General features: G+C 40.6%; 1 protein-coding gene across 4 annotated transcripts in view; it reads right to left on the reverse strand.

Moving 5' to 3' along the window:
- Nucleotides 1-27,069, reverse strand: part of RABGAP1L (RAB GTPase activating protein 1 like) — a 763,170-nt gene that overhangs the window by 151,313 nt on the left and 584,788 nt on the right. For 3 of the 4 annotated variants that reach the window (XM_047704248.1, XM_047704249.1, XM_047704250.1), the window contains exon 19: nt 6,182-6,310. In XM_047704248.1, the coding sequence (XP_047560204.1) occupies nt 6,182-6,310 (129 nt within the window). Of the gene's footprint in view, nt 1-6,181; nt 6,311-15,171; nt 15,683-27,069 lie in introns of those variants that run through there. The other variant, XM_047704254.1, reaches the window with a different exon arrangement.

Genomic DNA, 27,069 nt, shown 5'->3' on the forward strand with positions numbered 1-27,069 from the left:
ACTGTGGTTTATTAATACATCTTGTTGGTACACACACAGAAATAAACCACGTATGGAAGTAATAAGTTATTTTTCATCTGCAACTGTTATGTCTATTTTAAAACCAATCAGTTCACTGAAATCACTCATCACCTAGTTCTTATAAGTTAGAGGGAAGTGATTCATCTTGTTGGATAATTCAGTGAGAACAGGTCCATTCAAAACAGATATAATCATACACAAATACTAACTGTGAAAATAATTAAAATCAAAATTTTTTACTTCTGATATTCTTGTCTTTAATGTCAAGGCTGTAGATAAGAAATTGTGAGGGCAACTTTCCTGCCTGTTCCATACCTGCAGTCACCTGTCTGTGAATGCTTTGCCTGACACACAGCCTTGGTCTGTAAATCCATCATTCCCTAAAACCTGCAGTTGCCAGCATATTCTGCTACAAGGACGGCATGACGACTCACATCCTTAGCACACCCACACTTCCATTATTCATTGCCACACCTCAAGCTCCACAACCTCTCACAAGTTGCAGCACATCCAAAGGGGGAAGAGGGAGGTGATGTGAACAGTGGGACAGACCTTGGTGTTTTTTTCAAAACGCCAAGCTGTTGTGAAATTGATTTAGTGGTTATGACTATCTTTTTGGTTTGAAGATTTTTCTTCAAGAAGTTTAAATGACACAGAATACAATACAGTAGTAGAAGAGGAAACATCAGAGTATATCACATATTAAGGGTATTGCTTTAGGTGTGTGTGTGTGTGTGTGTGTGGTCAGGGTTTTGATGTAGAAGCTATTTTAAAATGTAGGTCTCAGTTGAAAAACAATTTTAAACCTTCAGGTTGGAAACCTGTGCTTCAGTTCCAGCATGATACCTGGATACTGTACTACTTCCCTCTCTGAGTTTCATCTCACATCTGCCTCACAATCACTTTATAAATTAAAATGATATCCTGTGATACAAATCAATATACAAAACTCTGTTGTATTTCAATACATGAGTAAGAAACTACCAGGAAGAGGAATTAAGAAAACAATCCATTTTATAATGTAAGGACCTATTTAGAAACTGTCCCTGCTCCCCTTCCCCCAGGGGATTTACTTGGAAACAAGTCCCGGAAACCAGCTCCAGGTAACAAAGCCCAGATACAAGGGTGCGTCAGGCTAGGTGGAAAATTCAATCAGTTGGGGGGATGCATACTGTCTCCCTGGTTACCAAGGAGTATGGGCCCCGCCCTTTGGGAGCCTTTGGGCGCCAATCCCAATCAAGGTGTAATAGGCTGGTTCAAATGTCTACTGGGGTCAATTGTAACTGAATTGGTCACCTAGCATCACTGTGGAGTTTCCTGTGTGCGTTACAATCTCATTGGTCACCTGTGTGTGGGCAGGCCCGACCACATGGCCTTTGCCCTTAAAAGTTAGTCTGTGAAACAGAGAAGGGTCGCCCTCTCTTGTTAAGAGGTGCGGTCCCGAATGTTCGGTTAGATTCTTGATGCTTGGCGCAAAATAAAGCTTTGCTTGACCTTCACTTTGTATCAGTCTCCCTCCTTTAATCACGGACCCATTATTGGGGCATAACATATAACTGCATCAAAAAGTATCTTGGAATAAATTTAACCAAGGAAAGATCTGTACACTGAAAACTATAAGACATTAAGGAAAGAAACTAAAGACACAAATAGATAATCCGTGTTTACAGGTTAGAATTAATATTGTTAAAATGTCCACACACCCAAAGCAATCCATAGATTCGATACAATCCCTATCAAAATTCCAATAGCATCCTTCACAGAAATGGAACAAACAATTTTAAAATTTGTATAGAAACACAAAAGATCCCAAATACCCAAAGCAATCTTGAGAAAGAAGAACAAAGCTAAAGGCATCACACTTTCTGACTTCAACTATATTATAAAGCCAAAGTAATCAAAACAGTATGGTAGCAGCATATAAAAAACAGACACATAGATCAATGGGACAGAACAGAGAAGCCAGAAATAAACCCATGCATATGTGGTCAATTAACTTACAACAAAGGAGTCAGGACATACTTTGGGGAAAGGTAATTTCCTCAATAAATGGTGATGGAAAAACTGGACAGCCATATGCAAAAGAAGGAAACTGGACCATTATCTTATACCAAACATAAAAATTAACTCATAACAAACTTGGACATAAGACCTTAAGCCAGGGGCGCCTGGGTGGCTCAGTGGTTAAATCCTCTGCCTTCCGCTCAGGTCATGATTTCAGGGTCCTGGGATCGAGTCCGCATCGGGCTCTCTGCTCAGCAGGGAGCCTGCCTCCTCCTCCTCCTCTCTCTCTGCCTGCCTCTCTGCCTACTTGTGATCTGTCTGTCAAATAAATTTAAAAAAAAATCTTAAAAAAAAAAGACCTTAAGCCATAAATCTCCTAGAAGAAAACATAGGTGATGATCTTGGCGATTTTTTTTTTTTTTGGATTTGACATCTAAAATAAACATAACAAAAGCAAAAATAAACCAAGTGGGACTACATCATACTAAAAAACTTTTGCACAGGGGTGCCTGGGTGGCTCAGTCCGTTAAGTGTCTGACTCTTGATTTTAGATCAGATTTTGATCTAAGGATTATGAGTTCAAGCCCCATGAGTTAAAAAAAACCAAACAAATGCTTCTGCAAGGCAAGGGAAAGCCATCAACAAAATGAAAAGGCAACCTATTGAATGGTAGAAAATATTTGCAAACCATATGTCTGATAGAGTTAATATCCAAAATATATAAAGAACTCATATAACTCAACAGCAAAATCCCCAAACAATCTGATTAAAAAATGGGCAGAGGACCTGAACAGACATCTTTCCAAAGCAGACATACAGATAACCAACAGGTACGTGAAAAGGTGCCCAACACCACTAGTCATCAAGGAAATGCAAATCAGAAGTGCCATGAGATGTTGCCTCACATCTGTTAGAGCAGCTATTATCAAGAGAATAAGAAATAAGGATTGGCCAGGATGTGGAGAGAAGGGAAGCCATGTGCAATTGTTGGTGGGAATGTAAATTGGTATAGCCACTATGGAAAATGAAGGTTCTTCAAAAAACTAAAAATAGAACTACCATACAGTCTAGCAATTTCACTTATGGTATTTATCTGAATAAAACAAAAACACTAACTTGAAAAGACAGTATGGACCCCTATATTCATTACAGCATTATTTACAATGGCCAGTAATGGAAACAACCTAAAAGGCCACTGATGGATGAATGGCTAAAGAAAATGTGGTACACATGCATGACGGAATATTATTCAGCCACAAAAAAGAATGAAATCTTGCCATTAGGCACAATATGGATGGAACTTGAGGGCATTATGCTAAGTGAAGTAAGTCAGACAGAAAAAGATAAATACCATACGATCTCACTTATATGTAGAGTCTAAAAAAACAAAACAAAACAAAACAAAAATACCCAAGTTCAGGGATACAGCGAATCGATTGATTGCCCGAGGCAGGGGGTAAGGGCTGGGTGAAATGGGTGAAGGGAGTTGAAAGGTACAAATTTCATTATCAAATGATGACATTATTCATTATAAAATAAAAAAGTCATGGGGATACACAATACAGCATGGTGACTAGTTAATAATACCGTACTGCCACTAGGAGTGCAGAGCTTGAAAGTTCTTACTATGGATGGTGACAGGAGTTAACTGGACTTACTGTGGTGATCACTTTGCAATTTTGCAACTGAAACTAATATAATGTTATGTCAATTATACCTTAATAAACGTGGTGTCCTGTGAGTACTGTTTTATGTATCTAAGAAACCATTACTCTCCTTAGATAATGCAAAAACAAAAAACAAAACTCAAAACAAGACCTAAAAACAAAAAAACAGAATCAAATAATTCATTATTACTTAAAATAAAAATTCATGTCTATCTGCTCACGTTCACATATATCATTCTGGTTGCACATGTTCATTCCAGAAAGTCGACCCAGATCATATTTTGAATTTACTTCCTAATATTTTAGGTTTCTGTGTCTTTCAGATCCCGTGTTTCTGGTTTGACCATTGTTAATGTGCCTCCTTCCTCTGAGGAGCTTCATAAATTATATTGGAAAAAATCTTTTCCTATACATCTCATAATTCTGGATCATTTGCCTGGGTTTTCCATTCTCATTGATTGATGCTACCAAATTTCCCTTAAAGACATTTAACTTTCCATCTTACCTGTACCTCCTAACTCTCTCATCTCATTCTTAGAAATGAATGTTTTATTTTAACAGACTCATATAGCACTGTTCTAGTTACAGTACTTGGATAGCTCTGGAACAATCAAAGGCCAGAGTCTACTTTTCAAACACAACACCCACAAAATTCAGTCAAAGCCACCATGACCACTGAAATGTATTTTCAAAGTCTACAGACAAATGTAACTCATGCTTAGTCATTTGGCCCAGCCGAATAAAATAATCAGTCTGGAAGGCTTTACAAGTTTGCATTTTAGGATGAAGATTCAGAGGTCTGTTTTGCTTAGTATCTTTGGAAAATGATTTTTTGAATATACAATTCACTTGAAAGATAATATATTTTTTTCCGTTCAGTTATTTACGTTCAGCACTGAATTATACTTTTTGATATTCAGAATTTACTTTAAGTTAAATCAAAAACAACAGTGTTACACCAAAAAAGTGTTAGAGCAGGTACGGTGCTTAAATGAAGTACGTGTCAAAGTACATTATAAGTAATGAGCTTAATAACCTAATGGCAACTCAATCTTCTAATCACTTAATCCAAAATCCATGGAGTCATCTTGACTCCTCATTTCCTCTCATACTCATGTGTAATATATCACAAAATCTTTTTGGTTCTCTTTCAAAATATACTCAGGTTCCAATCACCTCTGTCTACACTCCATCACTCTGGTAAACTCTATCATTATATCTCAACAGGATTACTGCAAAAACCCCTGTGTGATCTTCCTACTTCCACTCTTAACTTTCTAGCAGTCTGTTCTCAACACAGCACTGTGATCCCCTAAAATCTCAGACAGATCGTATCACTCTACCACTCAAAACCCTGCAAGAGCTAGCCACTTCACTCAAAGTAAAGCCTGAATCCTTACAAAGACCTGTATTTTCTGGCTCCTTGTGAGCTCTCTAACTTCCTTGTCTATTGCTCATTTTCATTTACTTCACTCCAGCTACATTGGCCTTCTTGCAGTTCTTCAAACCCACCAGGCATGAGCCAGCCTCAGGGCCTTTGAACTAGCTGTTGCCTCTGCTGGAACCCTCTTCCCCTAGACATCTGTACGACTAACCCATCTCCTTCACCTTCTTAATGAGATCTACCTACTCTGACTACGTAGTAACAACTCTAACTTTCCTTCTCCTTACTAATCCGGTCTGGCTTATTTTGCCCTACTTTTCCTTTTTTCCTAGCCACTTATCACCTTCTAGCATATTAAACACATTATTTATTATGTTAGTCATTTATTGTCTGTTCCCTTCTGCAAGAACATGAGGTCAGTAAGACATGGGATCTTTGTTTCTATGTTCAGAAGGGAAATTTATATTTATGTCATAGTTAGGTGAGAAGATTCCCTGGTATATTCCAGAGGTATAAGAATTAACATCAATAAATTGGTTCCAAATATTTAAAAATGTGCTCTCTCATCTTGATACCATAATTTTCTGGATAGAAATTTCCATATCAAATTATTTTATAAAACTTGTTTAGTTTTATAAAACTAATCTAGGAGGCATAGGATAAGGAACAATATATCCATGACCATTTCGCAGATGTGGGGTGAGAATGGGCAGACGAAAGCTTTCCAAGTCCCTTCGAGGAAAGAAAGCACTGCCTAAGCAGGCTTTTCTTGCTTTGTTGTAAATAATCCTAAAACATATGGCCAAAAGCTAAATACTAAGTCTGCGACTATGGAAACCACTATCACAGCAGTCCATTCTAGAGCCCTACCTATAAGAAAAATGTTTGTCTTCCTATTGCTTCAATCTGAACTGACTAACTTTCACTCCAAGTCCTACTGGAAGGTAATAGACACAGACCAGCCTTACAGAAATGTCTGGGAGAGACTGTTCATACTCAGTATCACCTTAAACAGAGTCAAAATCCAGCAACATGTAGAGAATGTGGACATGTTCTTTCTGCATTCAGGTTCTGTCTTTATTATATATAAATCCATGTACCTTACCTTAATGTTGCAAGCCTGCTCCATCAATCTTCTGGCATTTTCCTCCGCCCTGTATCTCTTTGGAAGCTGAACTCTGAAAAACTTTAAAGCACCTTCAAAATCAGCCTGCAGAAGATCTTCCTTTGAGGTCTGCAAAATAATTCCAAGAATCATCATTACATTTTAGCCTGCCTTCAGGACAAATACACGGAAAAAAGAATTTCTAATTTCCCGACTGCTTGTTTGTAGCTAAGATCTAGCTTCGTTCCACAAGTTTTTAGGAACAGATTTCTAACCTCTTTACTATAAGCTGAAATAAGTCACCATAAATCCTGGGCAGGATATAAGAATTAATTAGTAGACTAACATATTTAATTTACATAACCTGAAGATTAGAATGGTGGAATGGTGGATCCCAGCAAAGCTAACCATGTTACAGCTCTGAGGGAAAGGGAAAAAAAAAAAAAAAGCCAGAAAAGTAAAACATTTTAACTCTGGGTCTAATTTAGGACTTTAGCTTGCTGGGCAAGTATTTTAAGGATATTATTAGCAACTTAGCTGAAGACATAGACAATGTAATCAAAGCATATTAAAATTATATATAATGAATACCTAATGGTACCATTAATGGTACCCCCAAGGGCCTTCCAACTAATGACAACAGCAGCTCAAGAAAATAAGAAAGTGATCCCCCACCTTAAAGAATGCTATGAAAAAGTAAATGAAGCAAAACCCTTAACTAGCAAACTTCTTACAAAAACTGTTTGCAAAATTTACTTCTTCAAGAAATAACGACTTAAAAATAAATAGATGCATGCATAGAAAAAAGATGGAAAGGAAATAAAAGGTTTCTCTGGATAGTGGGATCATGGGGTTTTTTCCCTTTTATTTTGCTGTATTTTCTGCAGTAAAGATTTTGTAATAAGAAAGACAAGGTGCGGGGCGCCTGGTTGGCTCAGTGGGTTAAAGCCTCTGCCTTCAGCTCGGGTCATGGTCCCAGGATCCTGGGATCGAGCCCTACGTCGGGCTCTCTGCTCGGCAGGGAGCCTGCTTCCACCTCTTTCTCTCTTCCTGCCTCTCTGCCTGCTTGTGATCTCTGTCTGTCAAAATAAATAAATAAAATCTTTAAAAAAAAAAAAAAAAAGAAAGACAAGGTGCGCCTAGCTGGCTCAGATTTTTGATTTTTTGGTGTTATGAGTTTAAGTTCCACATGGGGTGTGGAGTCTATTTAAAAAAAAAAAAGAAAAGAAAAGAAAAAGAAAGGTCGTTAAGTATTTTAATAAACAACCATAAGCAATCTTTGGCAAACACTCTGATACAGGTTAAAGATTAAGCAGACTGGGTACACAGAAGTAAGCCAAAGAGAAATGAGATGTTTTAAGAGTCAGAAATTAATTGTCAAAAACTTCAGTAAGAGGGGCGCCTGGGTGGCTCAATGGGTTAAAGCCTCTGCCTTCGGCTCAGGTCATGATCCCAGGGTCCTGGGATCGAGCCCTACGTCGGGATCTCTGCTTGGCAGGGAGCCTGCTTCCCTTCCTCTCTCTCTCTGCCTGCCTCTCTGCCTACTTGTGATCTCTATCAAATAAATAAATTTAAAAATCTTAAAAAAAAAAAAACTTCAGTAAGAAAATGAAAAAAAAAAAAAAACAAAACTAACCAGGATGGCTAGAAATCATAGAACTATGCGCTCGTTCTAAATATTACTTTATTTAGATTCAAATGTAGAGCTGATTAACCTTAAAGGCTGTCCTGAAAGAGTATAAGGAAGTCAGAGAAATTCCTGCTCTTCACAGGGCATGAGTCGTCTTCAGCACCCTGGTCCCCAAACCATTAGACATGTCCATCGCTTAGGTGAACCACTGCACTAACCCACTAACTGGTCTCAGCTTTCGTTCCCCACAGCCCCCTATCCTTATCATAGCCAGATGATACCCTTTCACGTCATGGGGATCTTCTGTGTAAAGCCCTCCAGGGCTTCCTACTGTGCTCAGAATAATCCAAAATCGTTACCATGGCCCCCAAGACCCTTCATGATCTGGAGTCCCTGCTTTCCCCTCCAACCTTGTCTTGAACCACATCTCCCTCCTGTTCTCAAGCTCCAGGCACACTGGCCTTGTGCCTGTTTTTCGTACACACCGAGTTCATTCCTAGCTGAAGGCAACTGCCCTCGCTGTTCCCTCTGCCTAGATAGTCTTCTCCTAGATCTTCATAAGGATAGCAACTTCTTGTGATTTAGATTTTTAGCTCAAATGCAAAATCTGAGTGAAGCCTTTCCTGAGCACTTAAATTCTCCCCCAGCCCCAGCCCACCAAGTAATTTTCCACCAACGCATTTTCCCGTTTTACATCTGTTTCCTCCTAAGGAAAGGGGCCTTGTCTGTCTTGTGCATCACTGTATCCACAGTGACAAGAATAATAACCGGAATATAGGAGGTACTCAATTAAAATTTACTGAATGAATGAATTCTACTTTCATCTCCCCTCCCTTTTAAACAGAAACATGTAAAATAAAATATTAATCCATACAGCAGGCATTTCCACAGGGGTTCCAGGTTGCCTCAGCTTCAGATCCATAAACCAGTAATCAGAAAGTAGAGCTGGGCTAACAGCAGCAGTGGAAAAACAAGCCTCGGTACATCTCTGATTGACTTCCTCCCTCGTGGATACTTAGACACGATGGTGATAAGCAGTAGAGGGAACGTTTAGCACAACAGAGTGCTATCAACTAACCTTAACTTAGTTAGGAAAGACTGTTAGGGGAAACTTCAGCCTAAGAGGGGGCTTCTCTGACCAACGTGCCAACTGCTGAATTATGGGAAAGCATCCAGCTGCCAGATACACCAGACACTACATCCCCAGTCTTCCCTTCTCAGCTGTGTTACTGGCTTTGATGATCAGCTCTCTGGTAACTCAAGACACACTGCTTCTAGGGTTCGTGTTGATGCGGGATGAGCAGCTACCCCAAAGCCTCTGAGGGCACCTCTTCTACTTTCTGTGCAACCAATCTCTAGTTACCTGGTAACACACACCCCCAAAATGCTGGTGCAGTTCCTTGCCTGCAGGCAGTAGCGTGATTACCGAATACTGGCCAAGGCCTCATTTCAAGTCCAGCCTCTGAGCTCGTGCAGAAGCAGGAGGGTGAGGATTAAAGAGGAGGAATCGTGAAGCCTGTGACACGTGACCTCTGGTCAGCCACGGGTGGCCAGGACAGAGAGATGCACTTTGAAGGAGGCCATCCGCTCAGGGAAAGTGCAGCAAGAAGCTCACCACCTGAATGGGGCCAAACCTGGGCTAAGTCTCTGGAAACCAGAATTCAGAGTGCCCTGTGACTGCCCTTTCCAAGTCACTGCTTGTCTTCACGATGATCCCGATCCCATGACCCACTCCGTTAAGCCCTGTCGGAGAGGAGCTCTAATGACCCCCGAGCAGAAGGACTCGGGCAGACAGACATGTGGAAACTGCATGGTAGTCAGGCCCCTATTCTCAGTTTCTAGAAAGTAGCTGGCAGTTAAGGAGACTCAAAAAGGCTGCAAAGTGTGAACTAAATCCATTCTGATCCCAGCTCTGGCTAACTTGTGGGGCTGCTTAATCGCCACTGTTCTACTTCAAAAAGGGAGCATCTTCAACCTCAAGAATTGGAGAAGGAAATAAGTCAAGTCCTATAAGTGCATTCTGTGAACCCCAAAACAAATATAAGGGATGACAGTTTTGAAAGTTGTCTCTGGGTTGCTCAAATATGCTCAGGTACTGGTATTTTAGTAGCTAAAAACAGTACCCTGCTCTCAGTGACATTTTTAATTCCAGAAAGCAGGCAGACTAAGTTGTAAGAATTTATATTCCTGTCATGGACCGAAATAAAGCTAATTTCATTGAGAATTTAAAAAAATATATGCCAGGAGACAACCTTAGGAGAGGCAAAAGCCACGCCAATAAGCAAAAAGTATATTAACAAAAACCTTGCTTGCCATTGCTCCAGAAGATAATCTGCAGTCCTACTCTGATTCTGGAGGGCTTTTTCCTCCAATTTAAGAGACTCCTATAATTTCTAAGTATCACCTCCAAACACCTTTTTATGGAATAAGCAGACTGTAAATTTATAGGGGTAACCCTCCATTTTCTGACAGATGTATGCAAGAGGTTCTTCCCTCTACAAAGGAGGAATAGATACCTCTTGGTCTCCAAAAATTTGGATGCCTCACTAAGAATTTATCATAAAGTTGTTTGGTTTTATAAACACTTTGTAAAAATCACAATTTGCACACATACGTGTGTACATATCTATATAGTGGGATCATACTTTTTTTTTATTGATTACATATTCCCTTTCTCTAAAATGGAAGATATTTTTGAAAGCCCGAGAGGTCTCACTACCTAGAGATGAACATAATTCATAATTATAATCATTTTTCCTATCCTCACACACACATATTTAAGAAAATTTGAATATTAGTATATATCACCTTGTTAAATATATATGCTTCACAACTGTCAAGCATTCATGTAACAGTCTTAGTCCAAAATATAAGTAGCAGTGCTTTCTATTTAACTAAAACATGACTTCACACAGCTTGGTAATCAACTGGCTATGGAGATGTTGTAATTAAGTTTACAGTTGTATGTATGAACGCTACGTGTCTACCCTGATAATGAAGAGAAGCTTAACCCATGAGCTTGTGGTAAGACCCAAGCTTTAAAAATGCACCCCTGCTTCTCCTCCTTTTGGCTAAGATCAAGTGTAAAAATGCACCTCTAAAATTCAAGGACCAAAGCAAATACCCAAAAGAGGAGAGGCCAACTTCTGGATATCGTTATCCATCTGTCTTCACTATAACAGAACTCTGTCAGGCTAGAAGAACTGATTGGAGCTGGAAAGGCTGTTCTTCAACTGGGAAATTCTTTGAGTTTTTCTATATTGTCTTCAGAATAATCGTGAGGGAAGAGTATCATAATGAAAATGCAATTACTTACCTGACATTATTTGTTAAGTAAAATTAGCTAGAAAGTAACACAGATGAGAGCTAGGGAAATTTAAATAAGCAAAGATATGTTTTCTTCCCTTGCAAAACAGAGAACTCTATCAGCTTTTAAATAAGAATAAATGATAACTTTTGAAAATTAGTGGATCTATTAACATTCATCTTTTGCTCCCCAAACTTGCTGTCAAATCCTTTTAAGTGATGATATGGAACATGTTTATCAATTACACCTCCAAAGGAAGGATTACTTCTTTCTTCATTTGAATAGAATTATATATAAAGATTACTTGGACAATTAAAAACATTTCAATCAGTCCCACTTCTATTTCCTTTCAAGTAGGTAAAGAGAACTATCCAGAGGGAAAAGGTAAGTAGGATTTTTTTTTAAAGTAGGATATTGATTTAGGTATCCTTTCCACTTCCCTCAGTAAAATGAATTAAGCAAATTCCTAGGCACATGAGAGACCCCAACATAAATTTGGTTTATGAATTCATAAAAACTCTACTTCAAGCACATCTTGTATTAAAAAGTCACAATTGATAAAATGCAAATTAGAGAGTAGATGTAGGACTTATCTTAATATAAAAACTGATTTCTATATTTTGAAGGGCATCAGAAGTATGCATGCCAACTTTTATATTTGACTCTTCAAATTTCAAGAGTTATAGTTTCTCTTCAATGAGGAATCCTTGAAATAGTTAAAACAGAAGTAAGAATGGGAGACAGACTTGGTCTTCTGGCTTTTCACCCCAATAATCAATCCTCCTTTGGATTCACTGTGCACAGTGCCCACAGTGTCATACTGAAACATAGCCAACATTGATATTAATATAGGATGATCTGGTCATAACGTCCCACACCATATAACAGCTAATAAAATCTAAAGGGAGAAAAGGGAGATTCTGAATAGCAACAGAATAAAAGTTTTTCCTTTTTCTTTAAATTTCACACACTTACAGAGTATGGACTCTGGCTATGTGTCACCGCTGATACCATTTCCAGTGTGTTTTTCCCACTGAAAAATTCAGTGCAAGAGTATCACATTTTAAAGTGATTTTTTTTTTTTTTTTTTTAAAGAGGCAGGGTGGGTGGCAAGGAACAGCTCTAACATTCGGGTGTTAGCTCCAGATGCTTCTGTTCTGAACCTCTCACGACTCTTGGATGATCAATCGTTCTTCAAGGGCCTCCGAAAAGCAGCAAATTCTAAGTTTGATTATTTTAGGGGATTATTTTTTTTTTTAAATCTAGGTATGGTTCTCTTTCTCACCTTTGCAATTTTTACCACAAATGGCTTTTTCTTCCTTTATAGTGTCTAACAGGATTTCTATTCAGTAGAGACATATTTTTGGAAGTCTGGGAATCATTTGGAAGCACAGGCTTTAGAAGAGGGAAACCTTACTTTGCTGGTATCTAGGACACCTGTATCTCTTGCTTTGGAATTTTAATTTCACCAAAGAAATGTGTTTGGTGAGTCTACACACAGAATTTATGCCTTAAGGTAATATCTACAATGAAGTACTTGTACTTGATTTGTTAAAGGGAAATTATTGTTTACTAAGACTAAGTGCACCTCTGAAGGATAAGAAGCAAGAATTTCAAATGTAATTTTAATAAAAACTTAAAAAAATTCAAATGTGCTTGGTATTCTAATCGTTTGATGGTCCCTCTGTGAATCAGGGGACAATGAATAAGGCTCAAAGTCCAAATCTACAACACTGTCTTGGTAGATCTTCATACATTTGATCAGTCCATCAAGAAAATTAACGGACATGAAAAAAAAAATCACTGGGATCTTTAAAGTAAAATAATGTATTTACATGTGTCCAACCTACATGCATTCATGTTTAAAACCTATCTGAAAACCAAAACTTCAATGCCCACCCTTTTGGGTGGTAATGGAAAGATTGTAGTATTGCCTGTGGCAGGATCCCTCTCAGGACCAGCCTGTGCAGATCAGCCATCGATCCCACATCATTAGCCAGTCCAATAACACACAGCTGAATGACTGTACTTCCTCCTGGTACACATGCTAAATAAACTTTAAGCAGTAACTCATTGGATAGCTGATCTCAATTCACAGCCATATTACTAATTAAAGGGGATGTGATTTCCCAAACTGTAGAGTACCCTAGTTCTGTCAATGATCTTTTCAGTACAATGCTGTATATAACAAAGTCAGAGATTGCCAAATAACCCTACAGACAACTCAGTATATACTTTCCATGTGTAAGTAATGCAAATGCCACCATTACCTAAGCTGAATGTGAGAGCCCAAAACAACCCAAGGGATGTACGACCTTGAATACCTAATTGGGCAACCAAGCCAACATGTATGGTTGTATGAACCCAACTCTTTGTGGATTTTATGGCCGATAATTGGTTTTAAAGTAAAGGCATTATAAATTCAAGCCTAATGTGGATTTAAGTATGAGAGACAGTCTTAGTTATCAATTTATGTTTTCCTTCAAAGCACTGAAAGTCTGAAGTGGCAAAGGAAGGCAGCACCAGATTACTGGAAAGTTGGCAGTGGGAGCCCTGGAGTCACAAAGTTAAGTAGTCTTTAAGAATATGAAAATATTTGAGAACCAAAACGGACTCCTCAAAGAGATGTAGAGAATTTGTTGAAATATATTTTAGCACTTAATAGTGTCAGAGGTCCTGAATAAAATGCTTTTTATTTCACTAAAACAAAACAAAACAAACAAAACCACAAAAAGCTACCAAAAAAACTCCTTTCTAATAGAACATAAACCTTCAGTTTTCTCTTTTTTAAGATAAATGAGGTTCAGGAAACAGAATTCAAGTAAGCACTGATGACCTCACCTGGGCATTAACACGTATGTATTGAACTCTTTTTCTTTCTTTCCCAAATGACAAAGAAACTGTATTTCTCAAAAATACCCCCTCCCCCATAATTATATGCTGGTCACTGCTTCTAACTTCATCTCGCAAAGATAAACAGACTTTCTTCGGGGTGAAAAATCCCTCCTGCATACAGCTACCTAAAATGTTGTTATGATTAAGCAAGGGGGATGATATTTACATGCAAAAACATGCATAAAGACTGAATTGGTAACTGCAAAGATAATATAAACAGAGATGAACTAGACTGATGAGAGAGATATGAGAGAAAAGTGTTAAATTCAGTCAACGTTATACTTCTGAAAAGACTCAAATATGACAGAACCATAACGACGAACAGTCTGGAATGGTATTAAACTCCATTGTATAAAATAGAAAAGGCTTAATTATTCTTGTTCAATTACCAAATAATGGTATAGGACTACTGTAGACCAATTACATTATAGAACAGTTGCTAGGTACAGTTCTCAAACCACTGAAAAGAAGCCCTGCACCAGCGATTGTGGGTATTTAATTTTAACCCTTGGTAGGAAGTGAGGAAGGGTGATTTTCTTCTTGTGCAGGAAATCAAAAAACAAGCAAACCAGACTTCCCAGATTCACAGCACAGACCCAACAGCTTTAAGCTGCTTCATAGATACACCGTTCAAGCATTCCAGGAGAAAAATTTCCAATTTCTTACTCAAGGATTTTTAAGGGGTAAAATTCCCTAACCAGTTAAAAAAAAAAAAAAATCAAGTTGGCAATCAAACGGTGAGGTGGTGAGGTTAGAACGCAAACCACAGTAGTCTAGATAAGTAGCAATGTCTGTTGTGAAATTTAACCCTTTGGAGATGTAAATAACAGAATGCCTATATCAAGCACTTGGCTATTCTGCTTTACTGCTGAGTCTAGGCAACCAGAAAACATTTTTTCCCCCCTGCCACAGAGATAATGCTGCTAATGTGGCCCTGGGCTCTCAGAAAAGAGCCGTAGCTCCTCTAGCCAATTAAGGAGTGGCGTGGACCAGGCTCGGCCAGAGCCCCAGGGCAGCGGCCACTCAGCACTTCCTGCTGGGTAGTGTGGGGAAGAGGAAATGAAAACAGGAGACTGCAAGCCTCTTTTAGGGATACAGGAATTCTCACAGAGGGTGGCAGATTCCCTACAAATGAAGTTCAATGAAAAACAGTCTCACCGCCAGAAGCCGAGGCACAAACAGACGATGCCCCATCCCCAGAAGTTCCAGCACTCGACATGCATACTCATTCACCAGCTTGCTCCTCTCGTCGTGCATGTCCTGGGACTTTCTGACTGGAGGTGTGAGCTTAGCAGCTGGGGCTGGGCAGGGCACCCCTTCTTCCATGAGCAGTAAGTAGGTGTCCAGAATGAGAAAGCTGGATCTCTGATCCCCAATTTTGAGAACTGCAGTGGGAAGGGAGCCAGGCTTAGGTCTCCCCAGGAGCACGCACAAGCCAGTCTGTGGTGGGAATTGTCAGCTAACGTCTCCACAGGAAGAACATTTGGGCTAAATTATCCACTGTGCAAGAGCCCCAAAGTAGACTGGAAAACGAAATCAAATACTGAGCTAAATAAAAAACGGCAAAAGCAATCGAATGCAAGAAAATGGCCAAGAGTGATGCAGGAGAGTTCAGATACATGTGTTAAAATGTACCAGCAGCTCAGAAGGGTCTAGCATGTAAAGAGAGAGAGAGAGAGAGAGAGAGAGAGAGAGAGAGTGTGTGTGTGTGTGTGTGTGTGTGTGTGCAAGCGCGCGCGCGCGTGTGTGTGTGTATGTGCGCGCGTGTGCGTGCGTGAGTGTGTGTGAGCAGACAGCAGCAGCAGTAGCCAGGAAGCCAGGGCAGTTGTGAAGCTGCAAGGAGAAAAGGATGAGCTCATTGCAATCCTTGATTCGTGACAAGCAGCGCCACGGCTGCCGCCGCCGCTGCCGCCACCGCCGCTGCCGCCTCTCGCTGTGAATCAGTAATGAAGGGGTAGGGAAGGAAGGGGAGGGAAGAGGAGGAGGTAGGTGAATGAGCATGCAGAGTGTGTCTCGGGGGAGAATGCTGTAATAAGAAGCCAATGGCGAGCCGTTGGACAGATGTGCTTCCCCCTCCCAGTCCACCTTCAATCAGTGTTGTTAGTCTGACAGCTCACGCTGTTGAATCCTAAAGCCAGAGACAGAAGAACTAGCTTCTCTTCCCATGTAATGCTCGCAGAAAAGCCAGACAGCCTGCCAGCTAAATGCTGACCTTTCTTCCCTCTTGCTTTCTAATAACGATAGCAGGTAAAAGTCTGATTTTATGTCGCGTATTTAAAGTGGGATGCTCCGATGCTGGTTAGACGACGGAAATCTCCCCAGGAGAGAGGTTGAGGGCGAAATGATACGGGGTGAACAGACAGCAAAGACGGAGCTTCCAAGAAAGGACACACCCTCAAGTTGCAGTGTTTGCGCAATAATAATGACTTTTTGCAATGCTAGCGTGTGAAGTTATTTCAGCATTCTGAGAAGTCATAATTAAAAGGAAGATTTTTATAAGCATGCAGTGTGACAAAACATAAACACCTCCAACATAATAATGAGCATACACCTGAGGAACCACTGAAGTGGAGATTCTCAAAGCAGTAATAACTTCCTTAAGCCGCAGATCCTGATAAACGCTCAGTTAATAGCTCTAAACATTATTCTGATGCTCCGGTCCAATTAATCCTTCCCTACTAATAAAACTGCGGATTATCCATGCTTTAAAATTTTACAATGTCAGTATGTGTTATATTAACTTCCTTGACATGAATAGTCAGTTACAGCCAAATGAAGGGAAAAAGACAAGCTCCCCTTCGGGAGCAGTTTGTAAACTTTAGCAAACAACGAACTAATCGCGCTCAGAATCTTGGTGCTGCAGTTCTGTAGCAAACACCAGACAGGCTTCTTCATGCAAGTTGTAGTATGATACAGAGTAAGAGAACCACAGCGAGTTCCTTCTGAGTCTTAAGTTTCCTGCTCTGACAAATGAGAGTTATAGATCTCTGTAAGTAACAAAATAGAAACATCAGTGTATCTCTGTGATATTGGTTAAAGAAAGAGATTAATTACAGAATTGGGGTGAAAGGCAAATACCACCTGCTTTAACAGCATTGTTTCTTTTTCCAAAACTCAGTAAAACATTTCTGTTAAATATTTTGAGTATTCACAAAATCTTAAATATGATATTTATATATTGTTGTCAAGTCTTCTGTTTCTTCCAAAAATGATCTTTTTTCCCCCAAGATGATTTTTCTCTTTTTTTCTTTTTTAAGATTTTATTTATTTATTTGACAGACAGAGATCACAAGTAGACAGAGAGGCAGGCAGAGAGAGAGGAGGAAGCAGGTTCCCCGCTGAGCAGAGAGCTCGATGTGGGGCTTGATGTGGGGCTCAATCCCAGGACCCTGGGATCATGACCTGAGCCGAAGGCAGAGGCTTTAACTCACTGAGACACCCAGGTGCCCCATTTCTTTCTTTCTTTTCTTTTTCTTCTTCTTTTTTTTTTTTTTAGAGAGAAAAAGAATGTGCATGTGCTACAGAGGGGGTGGGGAGAGAATCTTAAGCAGGGTCCATGCCCAGCAGCGGCCCACTGCCGGACTCTATCTCATGACTCTGAGATTATGACCTGAGTCAAAATCAAGAGTTGGATGCTTAACCAACTGAGCCACCCAGATGCCCCTCCAAAAATGATTTCTTAAAAAACTAGAGATTTTAGTGTAGAATGATCAAAATCATCAGAATCATCAGAATCTCTCTCTCTCTCTCTCTCTCTCTCTCTCTCTCTCACACACACACACACACACACACACATACACACACCACATTTCAGATCCCTAAGGTTCTGGAAGAAATGTCTCATGGGTTACTCAGGTTAGCTGGAGGGGGAGACTGTAAGGTTGAGGACAGAGGTTCTGGGCCTCTCAGAGCCTACCCTCCCCAACCCTGCCACACACCCCTCTGGGAATAGCTCCATTTTTATCTTGTTTACATACTGGAGTTCTGCACGAGACTTTGTTTGAAAAGACTGTGCAACTGCTGTGTCAGTGTGCAAAGCACTGTCATGGAAGCTTCCCTTTTCAGGACAAGGGGATATTTTTACTTGCAAAGGAAGGGAGAATTCAGTGACTCCTTTGCTTACAGGACTTTTTTGGACTGATATATTTTTTTAAAGATAGGGGAAATGTTTCCATGCAATTGACTTGGTTTCAAAGACACTGGCAGAGTCATTTATTTTTTCTTATATAAACCAGAAACAAAAAATTTCTTCCCCAAATGGATTCTGGTAAGAAGTCAAAATTAATCAAAAGACTTTGGAACTATGGTTTGGCTTTGATGGTCACAAAAGAAGTGCTATTAAATGAAATAACCAAAGTATGATATTTTAATAAGCAAACTGAGTTACACTTAAAGCAATTATAAACGTGGTCCTGTATTTCAGTTTTCCTAATCTCTCCATCATCCTCCCCCTCAAAAATGCATTATCGTTAAGGAAGTGAAGGTAAGGATCAGGTTGTGCTCTGAGGGGCCGCTGCTGGGAGAGCAGCAGTGGTTTCATGGGGCGATGGCATGGGTTCAGAGCGTACCTTCCCCGACCAGTCTGAGGAACGGGGGCCACACCAGAGCCCTGCAGAAGGCTTGGGGATCAGAGCAGCAAGCATCCTGGGGAAGAACAGGAGGAAGAAGGAAGTGGGCGGAGGCCCAGCTGGCTACTCCCCCACAACCAAGATGCTGAGCCAGAGGAGGCAGAGCTGGCACCATGGGGGGTGGAGAAGATGGAGCTGCTGACTCGCAGAACCGGATGCAGGTCCTAAGGCTTCATAGGCCAGACCCGCAGTGAAGAGCGAGGACGGAGATGGAAAGGGAGCAGCAGCATAGCACGGAGCAACCACGGTTCTGTTCCCGTGGACCCAGAACACACTGAGCTGGTGAAAGGGGCAAAGGCTGACGGTCAAGAATTCCCAGTGGGAAGATATGGTACCAAAGGCCCACCAGGCCCAGAAGGCATCCCCTGCCTGGAAATGACCACACTGAGAGGGGTGTTATCTCCCTGCACTCCAGGCCAGAACCCGCAGAGGAATGAACACATTCCAGGTTGGAATGTCCATGCCCATCCTCTCGTCTTCCTTTCCACATCAAGATGAACCAGGCTTTCCAGAAACCTATTCACTCAGTTCTGTGTATATGGAGATACCAGCCCAAGCCCAACCTGTCTTAAGGCATGTATCACTCTGGGGAGAATAAAGCATTCTCTATAAACAGCCTCCCGTCCCGAGCATCATCCCTCATTTTCAAAATTTCCATAATTTTTCATAATTTTTCAGGTTGTCCTTTGAGAATAGCCACTGAACAGTATCAGGTAAAATAACTCTTCACTGGGTGAAGTGGAAGAATGGATTCTAGTCATTTCTGAAGCCTTAGAAGAGTGATTCATCTCAGTGAGCATTTTCTCTTCTCCCTTCCCAACTCCCCAAGTAACGTTTTTATTGCTGATGAGATTCAGTACAGTACACTTCTGAGAGATACATTTTTGAGTTATAAAGTAATCCAAAGATGAAACTAGTGACAGGAAAAAAAAAAAAAACTCTTCTAAACTAACCAGTTAAAAATACATGATTTCTCAAATTTTCTTACACTATCATGAAGATTTAAAAAAAAAAAATCTGTAAAGGAAGTTCAGCAGCAAGTTGAAGATAATATGGGAAATTTGGATGAATCATGCAATGAGGCAGAATGAGAAAAAAGTAAAGAGGATCGGGCAGTGGTCCCTAAGCCATGGTCCGAAGAACAAAAGGCTCTCTCTGGAGTGCCGGAATCAGGTGGACGGTGGTGCAGTCCTAATCAGAGCCTTGTGCTTGAGTGCTCTCCCTGAGCCCCTCCACCGAGTCATGATTGCTGGACACGTGCGGGACATGAATATTATAAAATTAAAAATAAAATATTATAAAATTAAAAGCATATTCGACTTAATTTGTGGAATTGATTAATTTATGGAATTGCAAAGAAACATGCTAAGTAGTCACTTCAGGGGTTACACAAACATTAGCAAGGGAATTAGCCAAATACTGATAAAAGACATTCCTGTGAGACCAACTGCCTCTTCAGTTCTAACCCTGAAGATTTAACACTTAGTAATAACTAGGAAAGGACCTATATGCTTCTCAACTTGGAAAGGTAAAAGGACAAAAACTGAATTCTTTTTTTGTAGGACAGATAATTTTTTAATTTTTGATTTTTTAAAGATTTTATTTATTTATTTGGGAGAAAGAGAGAGAGCACACCTGAGACAGGACATGAGCAGGGGTGGGGGCAGAGCGAGAGGGAGAAGCAGACTTCTGGCTGAGCAGGCCTCAAACCCAGGAACCGAGATCATGACCTGAGCCAAAGGCAGATGCTTTTTTTTTTTTTTTAAAGATTTTATTTATTTATTCGACAGACACAGTGAGAGAAGAAGCACAAGCAGGGGGAGTGGCAGAGGGAGGGGGAGAAGCAGGCTTCCCACCGAGCAGGGAACCTGATGCGGGGCTCCATCCCAGGACCCCGAGATCATGACCTGAGCAGATGGCAGATGCTTAAACTAAATGACTGAGCCACCCAGGCGCCCCTGGATAGACAACTTTTTAAAAGATGCAACCCTCAATAATTTGGCAAGTTTCTAAGATCCAACAAAGGTCTTGACGTACGTGTAAAGTTCTGCACAAGGCACAGCCTGCCATTCACGCTCCAGCCCTGCTGATGCCTCTGCAGGTGGAAAGACCCCCCAGATGCTGCTGCTAACTTTATGTGTTATTCACACTACTTGAAGAAGAGGCTAAAATGAAGTGTAGTGAGACTGAGCCTATCAGTTATATTGCAGGGAGATAAGTCTCATTGTTTTGTAGCTGGAATTCATACCCTGAAGAACTGGAGTACAAAATAAAATATGACATTAACTGACATCGTGGTGGGTAGTTCAGGTAACAGGTTTATAAGAATTCAAAGGGGAAAAAAAAGATTCCTGTAAAATATTATGGACTTCCCTAGTGTTTAAGAATGGTCTGACCTCTAGTAAGACTTAAGGCATAACCACTTTAAAGGAGTTTTTTTTTTTTTTAAAGATTTTATTTATTTATTTGACAGAGAAAGATCACAGGTAGACAGAGAGGCAGGCGGAGAGAGAGGGGGGAAGCAGGCTTCCCGCTGAGCAGAGAGCCCAATGCGGGGCTCGATCCCAGGACCCTGAGATCGTGACCTGAGCCAAAGGCAGAGACTTAACCCACTGAGCCACCCAGGCGCCCCAAGGAGTTTTTTTTTTTAATAGAAGAGAGAACTTTCTCCCATCAACAATAATTTAATAACATGCTCAACAGTCACGGTAATAATTTTTGTGGTAGATTCTAGCTTAATGCCTTTATCAATGCAAGAACTTTTAGTCTCTTCAAGAGTTGGTCATTTTGCCTCTACTTCCTTATCTCTATTGACAACTATCTCTAACGGCGCCTGTTATATTACCGGACATTCGCTTGTTTAGAAAGTATTACTTGCAGTAAGCCAGGAATGTGAAACTTCTAGTCACTGGGTTGGGGAATATATTTTATAACAACACAGAATTAAGTCAACTTTTTTAATGTGACATTAATTCAAATATTTGAAGGCAGACTCAGTTTCCTTATCTCCAAGCTAACCACCCCTGTTGCTAACTGGACCTACCATAACCTGGTTTCTGTACCATTCTAAAGCGTTCACAATCCTACCTCCTGGGTAGAACACACTTTTTGGACAATGTCCCTCAGTAAGGCATTACCTACACTAAGAAGGATACTCTAGGTAAGACAGGAGGATCATAAAATAATGTGTTGCTAGACCCTAGAAAGCATCAGAGTCTAACATGTTTATCCGACTGATGCTAAGACTGAGGCAGCGGATACGTGACTGGTTTGGGATCACAGCACTTGCTGGAGGCAGAGCCAGGAAGCCAAGATCCCAGAGCCCAGTTGCATGGCAGGGAACCTTGCATTTCCTGCGCTGTTGTTGTCTTCCAATTAAGGTTGCCCATTAAACAAACAAACAGCTCTCTTATTAGGAAAACTGCTTCACCATTTTATTTCACATGCAACTGACCCAGAGCCCGTGCCCCCTCCCTGCTATGAAAGAATCTAAGACTCACAGGGGTGAGTTGAGAGGAGCAGCCAAAAGCCTCCTTGAGAATCACCCCTTCTGAACACACACTTAGGAGAACCAAGCACAGCTCTGTCTTCTCCTTGTTTAAGCGAGGTGCGCTCTCTCCTTCGATCACCGTTAGAGAGACTCTGTCCCTGGGAGCTCAGCCAAGAATGCCTCGTGAAGAGCAGCTTTCTCGAACCCATGTTGGTGATGCAGGCTTGACCAGGGAATGCTGTCTCAGTTCATTCATTCCGTTCCCTGGGCACTTGGTATAAGAATCCCGTTTATTTTCAGGTAGGCAGAAGCATAAATAAATGTCAGCAGGGGCCTGGTTGTTTTTTTTAAATGTTGCATTGATCAGATTAAAATGATGATCTACAGAATCCAGACTGTTCCTTGATCCTCTCATGCTGGATCAGCATTTTACTTCTTATTTTTATGTGTTTGAGTGTACGTGTGTGTTGTTTGTCATGGCTATTAAAAATAATGAGGCACTTTATTCATCTTGATAAGTGGCGAATTGCCTCTACCTTCTTCCCATGGTCCACTTCCAGCTCTCTATTAAATTTGCCATCTCTGGCATCTTCATGTTACACAGAATGCTAAGTGTAGTTTAATAGCTGTCACTGAGAAAAATAATATTTTCAGTGGAGTCGCTATATGGGTCAGCCCATGTATTAGCAAGTGAATTTGTTTCCATAAAATGAATATGTCAAGACGGGGACAGTCAGGGCTTTTTTGCATAGACAAGTCCATGTTCTGGAATAACAGTGGTAATAGGTAGTCTGGCTGTACTATTTCCTTGTCCCTGCCCCCTGCTCACAGCTTCAGATGGATTCAGTAGAATTTCTGAGGTAGCAAAATGCTGAGAATGGGGGTGATTTTTCCTCTACTTTCATTGGAGGTGATCTGCTCCCTCTTCACCTCCTGTGAGAGTTCAGTTCCTGTAGATACCAGCACTGGCACAGGCTGACTTATGTGATGATAGCAGAACAGGTACACAGAGGTCTTCCCTGCATGGTGGACTCCTTTATCTATCTCACACTGCTCTTTGTTCCAAGCAGGGCCTAACAAAGTCACAAACTCTGGTAGATAAGTGCATAACTAACAATATAAATTATAACAGTTACTACTTACTCAGTATGTACAAAGACTATGAACTAAGCAAGCCCTTAGAGTATGCATTCCTGCATTTAATTCTAACAACCACTGATGACCTTTTCCCATTGGAGGCACCTGAGCTTAGAACAGTGAAGTGACTTGCCCAAGATCATGTTGCTGGTAAGGGGTAACTGCAATTATAGTTTTTAGATAACTACCAAATATTTAAAATTTGTTATTAAACAGTGGAGGATCCTAGACTTAAACAGGCTGGATTCTAGAAACTAATCAAATTAGTCCAGCGCAGACAACAGGATTTACACAGTCGTGTCACTATGAATAGACTGAGGGACTAGTGTGTCTTGGGTTCTAAAAAGAAACAACGGAAATGAAAACAGAGTAAAAACTTGTGCTCAAAAAGCAGCACCTGTACCCTGGTGATCCTATCCATACCCTTCTTGTTAATCGATATTGAACAACCCAGCCACAAGACCAGCCCACTCTCCAGAGCTCCCAACCTGAATATCCATCTCCTGATAGGATCTACGCAGCCTCGCATGTAACTTGATCTCAGCCTCCACTTCTTCCCCGCACAGATCTTCCTCTGACATGGGTGCTAGGAACATGTCGGTGAGTGAAGCAAATGCAAAATGTTCCCTTAAAGAGCATTCTGTCTGGTGAGGTCAGTTATTTCCCTGACATGTCCTATCCTGGCTAACGGGTTCTCCATCTGCCCAATTATACAGTAGGCACCTGGGTGTCATCCCAGAGTCCTCCTTTTACCTCCCCCTACCTCTAACCCATCAATCAAGTGGGTTCAACCTCCTCACCATCTCTCAAAACTATCCCCTCTTCTCCACTCCCAACTCTTCTGCTTTGAGATTAGCCCTTAGTATATGACATGCTGGGATCGCCACTGTGTATAAAACTCAAGGTATTTGGAGTTCCCCGTGCGTACCTGCTAACTCCACGTCTCCAAGTCTTTGCTCTTGCTTTCTCCTTTTCTTGAACTGTGCTTCCCCTCTAATTCACTTACCTTTTCTTAATCTGTCAAAATTCAACTCTGATATTACCTCCTGCAGGAACCACCCTTCAACCCCACATTGGGACAACCAGCCTGCTGTTTGCTCCCCCAGGTTTCCGCCTGCGCTGTCTCTGGCACAGCACCTGCAGGCTTATGTTTTAATGAGCTGCATGGAAATCAACAGTTAGGGTCCCTCTCCCCTGCTAAGGCAATTGGAGATATGTATCATGTACCATCCTCCATCTTGTCCTAAAAACTGAGCAGAGGCGGTTACTTGACACATAATGGCTACACTATAATTGTTTCCTGAAATGGTTCAGCATTCAAGATGGAAAAACATGTGTAGGAGAACAGTAGCTAGACATTTTTCTGATTAGAGATATTGGTGCTTTAATATTTCTGAGTCTTTTAAGATGAGTGAGACTCACTTCACTCACTCTTCCTTCTTTCTGGAACATTTTCCCTCCATCATTTTTTCCTTTAAAAAGTTTTAACAATCCTTCAGAATGTTACCAAAAGAACAAAAACTGAGATGTCAGACAGACCTGGATTTAAAACCAACATTTGATGTCTAGTAACCGTGTGACTTGAGGAAAGCTAACCTCTTTGAGTCTCATTTTTCGCTAAGGAAATAAGGTTTAAAACAGCAATCTTATGAAGCTGCTAATAATGACTAATTACTAATGACTGTGACATCTCTAGGTTGGTGAGCTGGGATGATAGTACAAGTAGTAACTGACAGGGAAAGCACTGGGGCCGGGAAAGGGTGAAGGATGAATGGAGTTAGCAAGAAATATGAAGCAGTCTGTTGGAGATGTTCCATAGGCCATGGGAAAGAGGAATCTGGAGCCAAAGGATGGGTTTAGGAATCACTGGTGAAATATGGGAATGAATGAGGTAAACGAGGGAAAATATGAAACCTGTGAAGAGATGTTCTCACATTATGTCATGATATTCTCCATTATGCCAGGGGTGATTTAATAACTAGTTGTATTTTATTAGGGAAATAGTTGACCCCACCAGACAGAATGCTACTTAAGGAAACATTTTGCATTTGCTTCACTCACCAACATGTTCCTACATGGAGAGTGACTACATATACAAAGAGCTCAAGAAATAATTACTGAGTTGATGAATGATGGAATCTCATATAATATTCACTGATGGACTTTCTAGTTGTTTGCTTGAAATTTGGTGACCTAAGTATTAGTAACGTGAGAATACAAATTCCTAATAAAAATGTGCCGAGGTGGAGGTAAGAATAAAAATCTCACAAGTGCCTATTGTGGGCCAGACCCCGGGCCACCCACATCCATGCACGGTCTTACTCCATTCCTGTAATATGGGGTAATGAGATCACTGCTAAAGAAATGATTTGTTCACATTTTGCAAGTCAATATTTTTTAAGTTATCACTACAGCCAATGTGGGGCTCGAACTCACAACCCTGAGATCAAGAGTTGCATGCTTTTCTGACCGAGCTTAGGCAAACCCGCCTTTGCAAAATCCATCTGCCCTATTTCTACAACATCCTTGATTCCTTGATTTCCCAATTTCCCTTAGCCTTCCATGTCCAATTTATCTACAAGTCCTGTAGCTCTGTACACAACATTATCTGAATCGGTCTTCTCCTCCAGCTTCACTGTCACCACCTTAGTCCAAGCTACAGTCGTGTCCTGACTCGGCCTTCTGAAGTAAGTCTGACTTGTCGCCATTCTCGATTCTTTTTCAATTCACATTCTACACACCAGAATTCCTCAATCCAAATGTCTTAAAATCATAAATCAGATACAATTTCTCCCTGTTAAAACTTAAACTGGCTTCCCCTTAAATCCCTATGCCAATCCAACACTTTGCTGTTTATATGTCTCTACTCATCTGGTCCCTGCCTAGCTTCCTGACCACAGCTCCTTCCTCTCTACATCTCACTCACTCACTGTGCTCCACTCACACTGGCCCCCTCTCTGTTTTCAACATACAAAACTTCTCCTGCCTTAGGCCTTTGTACTTGCTGTTGTCTCTGGTGGTCATATGTCTGGGTCCACTACATCATTCAACTTAAATGCTGATTTGCTCACAGAGGCCTTCTCTTACCATCTTATCTAATGGAGAGCAGTAACATGCTGGATTCTCTTGTATTCTTTCTTTCACAACATCCATCACTATGATACTGTTTACTTCTTTCTCATGTATGATCTCTTTCTCCAACTAGAAAATACCAGGGCAAGGCTCACAGGGGAGAGGAGGGAGAGTTTTAAATAATCTTTACTGACAAGTTATTAGAGAAAAACATAAATGTAAAATAAGACTCTGGTTTCAGCTTCTTTTTTTCATTTATTCATTCATTCATCTTTACTTTAAAGGATTATTATTTTACAGGGCCTTCTGAATCTCTCTTTTCTTTAGCAACCAGGAGTCAGCTAAAGTGACTCCTTGACATTTACAGATTCGATATTTATGGTTTCAGCTCTCCCTGAGAGACCCCACAAAGCCATAACACAGCAACTTGTGGGTTTACTGAGGAATGAATTTAGTTACTTCCGTGTAGCAGATGGTAAGCAAGCTTACCTGATAGTCTTTGTTCTTCACAGTTATAATATGTTCTTATGACATGGCAGTTATTTTATCTCAATTTTAAAAAACACTGAATAAAAGTATCATAGTGGCATTAAAACATTTAAAAGCATTGTAGAACATATCTTTCTTGAGTGTCAAGTTGTTCCCCCCCGCCCCCGGAACCTATGTCTATACACATCTTTGAACAAAAGGTCTACCTGGTGAACTGCAGCAATCCCATGATTAATACCA

The sequence above is a fragment of the Lutra lutra genome, chromosome 15 (assembly GCF_902655055.1).
Source record: "Lutra lutra chromosome 15, mLutLut1.2, whole genome shotgun sequence".
Classification (NCBI taxonomy): Eukaryota; Metazoa; Chordata; class Mammalia; order Carnivora; family Mustelidae; genus Lutra; species Lutra lutra.